Here is a 6,000-nt window from a genome sequence, read left to right as displayed (position 1 = left end):
GAGCGGAAGGGGCAGCTAGTCTGTCATTTTACTATTGAGTTTAATACAAAATGGGTATAATTATGGTTTCCTAAACAGTCAGTTGAGGAGTTGACAGATGATGTGCATAATGGAAAAATACTTAAACCTGATTTAGGCTGCACGATGCGTCCAGAATCTGCTGTTAGAAATTTAACAGCTCTTTAAAGACTTTCTAATTCTCATTCTCTCTGTAAGATGTGAAGGGTCAGAATGGTAGTTCTTAATTGGTATATAGTCTTACATAACTGACATCAAGTTCTGGTTTCTCTGAGGCGTACTACTACTGAGTATTTCCCTTTGTAAGTCACACCTCGCCGAGGGAGTTGTAAGAAACTCTCCTGCCTGAGATGTGGTGTCGGTAATCTGTGTCTCCCAGTCAGTTGGTGTAAATCTGATCCAGATATCCAAAGCAGGCGGTGTCTCCGACAAGTGATCAAAGATGCTTGAAGAGCAGTGGATTCTTGGGAAGTTCCTTATGGATGGGATTCAGCTGAGGCTTGGCCAGGAAAAGTGACTTTTCCAGAGTGAGGCTCTAGGGAGGCTAGGGCAAGAACCCATCTCCTGCTGTTCCCAGGCCGGAGCTTGTGGCCTGGACTGCGCTATCCACACTGGAGTTGGTCCTCCTGTCTTACACATGGGGGCTCTTGGCCGCTCTGGGCTGCCACCTGTTTATTTTGGGAACCTAATTTTGAGATGCAGATTGCCTTCGGATTTGGTTAGGATAATGCTAGCTTGCCTGCTTTCTTTATACACTTCACTGGTTTTAGGAAATTGATAAATTTGGTACTGTTGTAAATCTGTTTTTGATGTGTTTTTATTCAAGAGAAAGACTTCCCAGAGGATGACACTAGCATCTATCTGTGGGATTTACCAAGCTGCATTCCATTACAAATTTCTTAAGGGAAAGTTCATTACAAACAGGTTGCATATATCTTTATTTGGTTACTGTGATAGGTAATAAAAAGGTTCCCTATCACTGTAAATTGCCAAACCATTCCTGCACTAAGGTGCATGAGAGATGTGCTCTGTGACGTGGGCTGGTTTCTCCTGTCTGCCCGACGCCAAGCAAACGTGTCCCTTGGGACTGGAGCCTGGAGCTTTCTCGTCATTGCCATTTCCAGCCTAGCTGGACTTAATTTAGGTTCAGGGGCCCTGATCTTTCCTGGCTGCCCACTCATGGGTGTTTGACCTGTGAACCCAGCTCAAATGACTGCCTGACCTGAGGACTGCAGTGACTACCCTCCTATACCAATGGGGCCTGCAGGGGGTGGTGGGCTCTCAGACCCCTGCATTGCTCTCACCCTCCCACAGCATGGTGCCTGCAGGGGGTGGTGGGCTCTCAGACCCTTGCATTGCGCTCTTGGTGTCTTCATTTGAGTTCTTCTGCTGAAGATGTTACATTACAGCCACAGGGATTGGTGGGAGGTAACATTGGTCTGATGTCTTTCCTTCTCTGGGTCAGTTGCACACCCTTCCCCTGCTCACTCTGTCTTATGCATGCTGGGGGCAGGTAGGAGGGATGGAGGGGCACACAGCCCCATCTGTCCCGCCTTGCAGGGTACTTCTCTTTCTAGGTTGAGTCTCCTCCTGATGGTGAAAGTGACAGCAGGGTGTGGCCTGACATGTGTGCTGTACTGCCTGCTTAAGAAACATGTGACAATTAGCTCTGTGTAAAGGGCTGTGCTGACCCTGGGCACACGGATCATACCTGGTTCCTCCTCTGCAGCAGCTTACAGAGCCATGACTGTCCATTAGGGTAACTGTGTAGGAGCTGCTCTGAGGACGGCCTTCCAAGGTGTCCTGGCGACAGACCTGAAGACTCTTGTCCCTGCCTGCACCTGGGCGCCTGCACGTGGCTGTCTGGACAGAGTGTTATTGTGTGCCCACTTCCCCCATCCCCCCAAAGAACAGGTGCACACACATTGTAGCTTAGGCTGGTGGCCCACACTCACGCTCCATCCTCACCAGTGACCTTTAGGAGAGCTCAGGGCAGGCATTTTGTGGAGGGAGGTGGGGAGGGCACATAAGTGGCAGAGGAGGACTATCCGAGTCTCCTGGATGTTGGAATCCTCTGTGAGCTCGGGCAGGAATGGGGTGAAATGAAACAAAGTTGCAGAACTCCTCTTGGCATTAAAACGCAGGCATCTTTCTGGGTAAACGCAGGCCACTGTCCTGGGTAAGTGGGAGTGATGGTGGGTGGGTGTCGGTGCGCGGTGCTCCGGGCCGTGGGGAGCCGCCTGTGATGCAGCGCGGGCTCTGAATGCTCTTCTGGGGTTGCTTCTTGAGCCCACAAGTGTCCTTCTCTGGAGTGTCAGAGTATTGTGACTGTCATGTCAGATCGTGGCCAAGCAAGAATCAGCCCACACTGGCAGAGACCTTCAGTGCTACCTCTGAAAAGTGTTTTGGATTCCCCAAGGACTTTGTGGAGTGGAGAAAAATGTGGCCTGTGTCCAGAAAGAAGCTGTCATGGCTGAAAACTCGTACGCTATTGATGCACTTGAATTGCTCTCTGTGTCAGAGGCTGAAAATCAATGTTTACTAATTGCCATGGATCACGTCTCTAAATAGCTGAGGGCCTGCCCCACTCCCATCCACGCAGCAGCCGCCGCTCAGTGGGGACAGTGTCAAGTGAGCCCGCCATCCAGGACCTGGGGGAGCCTGGCCGGGGGAAGCGTCTGGCTGCCTCCTCTGAGGGGAAGTTGGTGACATGAGGAGTGGGCACCCTCAGAGAGCAGAGTGCCAGGCAGATTGCACTGGTCATTAAGTTTCTCCGTTTTAGTGGTAATCCTTGTAATGATGCTTGTTGTCGCTTAAAGTAAGTGTGTCTTTCTCCTGTATTTCCAGATCCACATAGACATCCCTCGGATGAGCCCTGAAGCGTTAATACTTCAACCCAAGGTGACAGAGGTAAGAGCCATGAGCGGGAATTCTCACAGTGTCCCTCGTGGGGAGGACACTGGCGGGTGCATTGGGGGTGCTGCGTGCAGATACAGGTTGGGGTGCCCAGTTTCCGGTGTATCTGGCTCTGGGGACATAGTTGCTGAAGGAATCTCTGTCTTTACCTCTTTTTCTTGTGCAGTACTGGTGCATACAAAGGAATCCACATTAAGGCATCTGTGCATACTGTGCCTTCTTGATCCATCTCGAGATTTGGGAGCCAGAACCCACTAGTGCCGGGGGTGTGACCAGAGTGGCCCTCAGCACTGAAGCTGTGCCTTTGCTTGCCTCAGGGCACGAGTGACCCGCTGTTGCTTCCATGCTCGTGATTCCTCGTGACCTTCATAGCGCCCCGTGGCCCGGGAGCGTGACTGCTCCTTAATGCTGTGTCTTTTGCAGCTGCCTTGCTTTGTAGGTCCCTGCAGCGTGGGTTTCCTCTTTACATTGTTTTCCAGGATTCAGCTAGCCTGGTATTTATTTAAATATTGCACACTCTCTTGAGCCTGTTCCTTGTTGATGGCGTTTGAGTTGTTTCTAGTGTTCTGCTGTTAGGAACAGTGTTGCCTGGACCCTCCCTGCGCACTTCTTTGGGTTCCAACAGGCAAGCACTTGTCCAGGGATTCATGAGAGGGCACAGTCAGTGCTCTCCGGGCCGGAGGCTGGGAGCCTTCTGGACAGTAACCAGCCTGTACCCCGGAAGGCCCTGCTGTTGGGAGCCCGACTGGCAGAGCATTGCTGCTGCTGGCCCCCACATCCTCGCCAGCTCCTGGTATTGTCAGGTTCCTTAGTGTTTGTTTCCCTGGAGGGTGTTCTTGCTGTGCTCCTAATGTTCATTTCTCACGTTAGCGTCTTGCAGGTGTGGGTGTTCTCTGCGTTCCTCCTTCTGGAAAGCGCCTGTTCCTGCTTTTACCCATTTTTCTTTTGTGTTGATCCTTGCACAGCAGGGCTTCTGACTCCTTGTCACATCATATGTAGTGAGTGTCTTCTCCCGCTCTGTGACTTTTTTCTCCCTCTCTTCTTGGTGGCCAGTGATGATCAGAGATCTTAGTATAGCTGAACTTGTCCACCCTTTCTGGGTGGCACTGGAGTGGTTTACATGCACAGTGGAGGCCTTCTCACTTAGGCACTGATACGTAATCAGACTGGTTGAGTTGAGTGTTTGCTCTGCTTATGGTGATGCTGTGATGTTTTATTAGTAATTATTGTTTCTTTCCAAATATTCTTGAGGAAATAAGTATTATTTCTTTTCAGTCCTTGGTGTTAAATGTATTGAGATCTCTATGTTCTGCTAACTTGTCAAGACAATTGATGTGGACACAAAATGTGGGATGTAAGTGAACATGTTTGAGAGGGGTGAGTGTTGAGTGGCTCACATGCCAAATGTGGCCTTGAGCTTGTGGTGAGGGAGTCCTGCACCTGCCATGGGTGAGCGCGGCTGGCGGCTGCCTCGGTGCACTCGGCCTGACGTGTTGCTTCTTAACCACATTCTAGATTTTTATCGACTTTTATTTTTGGTTTCATTCGTCAGGTGTTATAATTCATAGGAGGGAACGCCGAAACTTGAGCTGTAAATAATTTCTTCTTTCTAATTTCTAGCACACTTCCGTGTTTTGTGAGACATAAATCCTTTAGGTCTTCTCACTGGAAGTCTCCATCGCGCTGCTCCTCACAGAAATTATCTCAGTGGTGCTTTATGTGCTGCGAAGTCTTAACTGCTGACACGTATCATAGAATTATGATGTGTTAGAATTTCTGAAATCAGATTTTTTATAAGTGATCATGAGTACACAGCAATACCTTTGATTTAAATATATTTTACTTTTTAGTGTGCAAAATATCTCCACTCCCTCAGGTGCTCTGAGCTGCTGGTGTCCGGTCCTGCTGTGAGGCGTGTGCAGGGTGCTGGATAAGGTGTGTGAAGTTAAGATGGAAAGCCCCAGGCAGACCTGAGCCCCTCCTGGGAGCCTGGTGCTGAGGATGCCGCTGAGCTTTGAGGAGCCTGTTGGTTTACATCAGTGTGTGCCTTGTGGTGCTCAGGTATCTGGAGATTGGCAGGCGACCTGGTGTGCATCTTGATTCTTAATTTCTCCAGCCCTGGCTGTAACAAGTAGCTATTTTTGTTACTGTTGTTGAGTATAAGCTGATTTGCAGGAAAAGATACTTGGGAGGAGTTTGAAATCTGTGCTCTTAGTGAGTTCTCACTCTTTATCAAAGGTGCAAATATCACCAGAACGTTTCTAGCTAATGAAATCCAGTGGGTTTCCAGTTAGAGCCATTTCAGATTGTTCTGTGTTTTCATTAGACACATCCACAGACTTAGGGCGTCCTTCCTTTATTGTCCTTGTGTGGATATCACTGCGTAAGCCACAGCATGCTCCCTGAAGTGGAGTGGACGTTCTGTGACAGGCCCCCCACACTCCACTCCACTTTTCACCTTCTCCGTGATCTCTGCTAGTGACATGCCAAGTTATAGGGACTGTGACCCCTAAACCGTGCCCAGGGATCTTGGTGGGTGTGAGAATGACAGAAAGACCAGACGTGGCCTGTGCTCTCCACCTTGCACAGGGGAAGTTTGGGTGAAGCCTGGGGAGATTGCATGAAGCTGTAGAAGCAGTCCCAGCCTGTGTCCTGCCAAGAATGTCCTTGCCTCGTTCAAGACTCGGAGAAGACCAGTGTCTTCTGTCTCCTGCCCTCTCTTCAGGAGGTGTGTGTCTATCCCCTGTGGAGGGCGTTCTGACTCCCGGCTCGGCTGTGGGCCCCAGTGCCCTGGTGTGCCCTGGTGTCTCTTTTCTCACAGGGCCTTTGTAATGCACCGTCACGTCAGAGGTTTCCAGCCTGGCCCTGCACTGAGGCACAGGCACCCCAGGACAGGATGTGGGGCCTCCTGTGTAAACTGCAGGAGACCAGCAGGGGGCAGCTTGCAGGGCCAGCCACTCTGTCCAGGGTGGGAAAGCTCTGGGTCAGCAGGTGCTGTCCCTGCCACCCAGCGAGCCTGCTGCCTGCTTGCCTTCTCCGCCGACAGGCCTCCCCTTTGGGGTCCTT

General features: G+C 50.5%; 1 protein-coding gene across 3 annotated transcripts in view; it reads left to right on the top strand.

Moving 5' to 3' along the window:
* TBC1D22A (TBC1 domain family member 22A) overlaps nucleotides 1–6,000 on the top strand; it is a 293,372-nt gene that overhangs the window by 92,425 nt on the left and 194,947 nt on the right. For all 3 annotated transcript variants that reach the window (XM_003783102.3, XM_023509293.1, XM_023509292.1), the window contains exon 7: nucleotides 2,866–2,928. In XM_003783102.3, coding sequence (XP_003783150.1) covers nucleotides 2,866–2,928 — 63 coding nt within the window. The remainder of the gene's footprint in view (nucleotides 1–2,865; nucleotides 2,929–6,000) is intronic.

Source organism: Otolemur garnettii, unplaced genomic scaffold, assembly GCF_000181295.1.
Source record: "Otolemur garnettii isolate 467f Iridium unplaced genomic scaffold, OtoGar3 scaffold00007, whole genome shotgun sequence".
Taxonomy (NCBI): domain Eukaryota; kingdom Metazoa; phylum Chordata; class Mammalia; order Primates; family Galagidae; genus Otolemur; species Otolemur garnettii.
The sequence above is the reverse complement of the archived record's forward strand: the minus strand, read 5'-3'. Positions and strand labels throughout refer to the sequence as shown.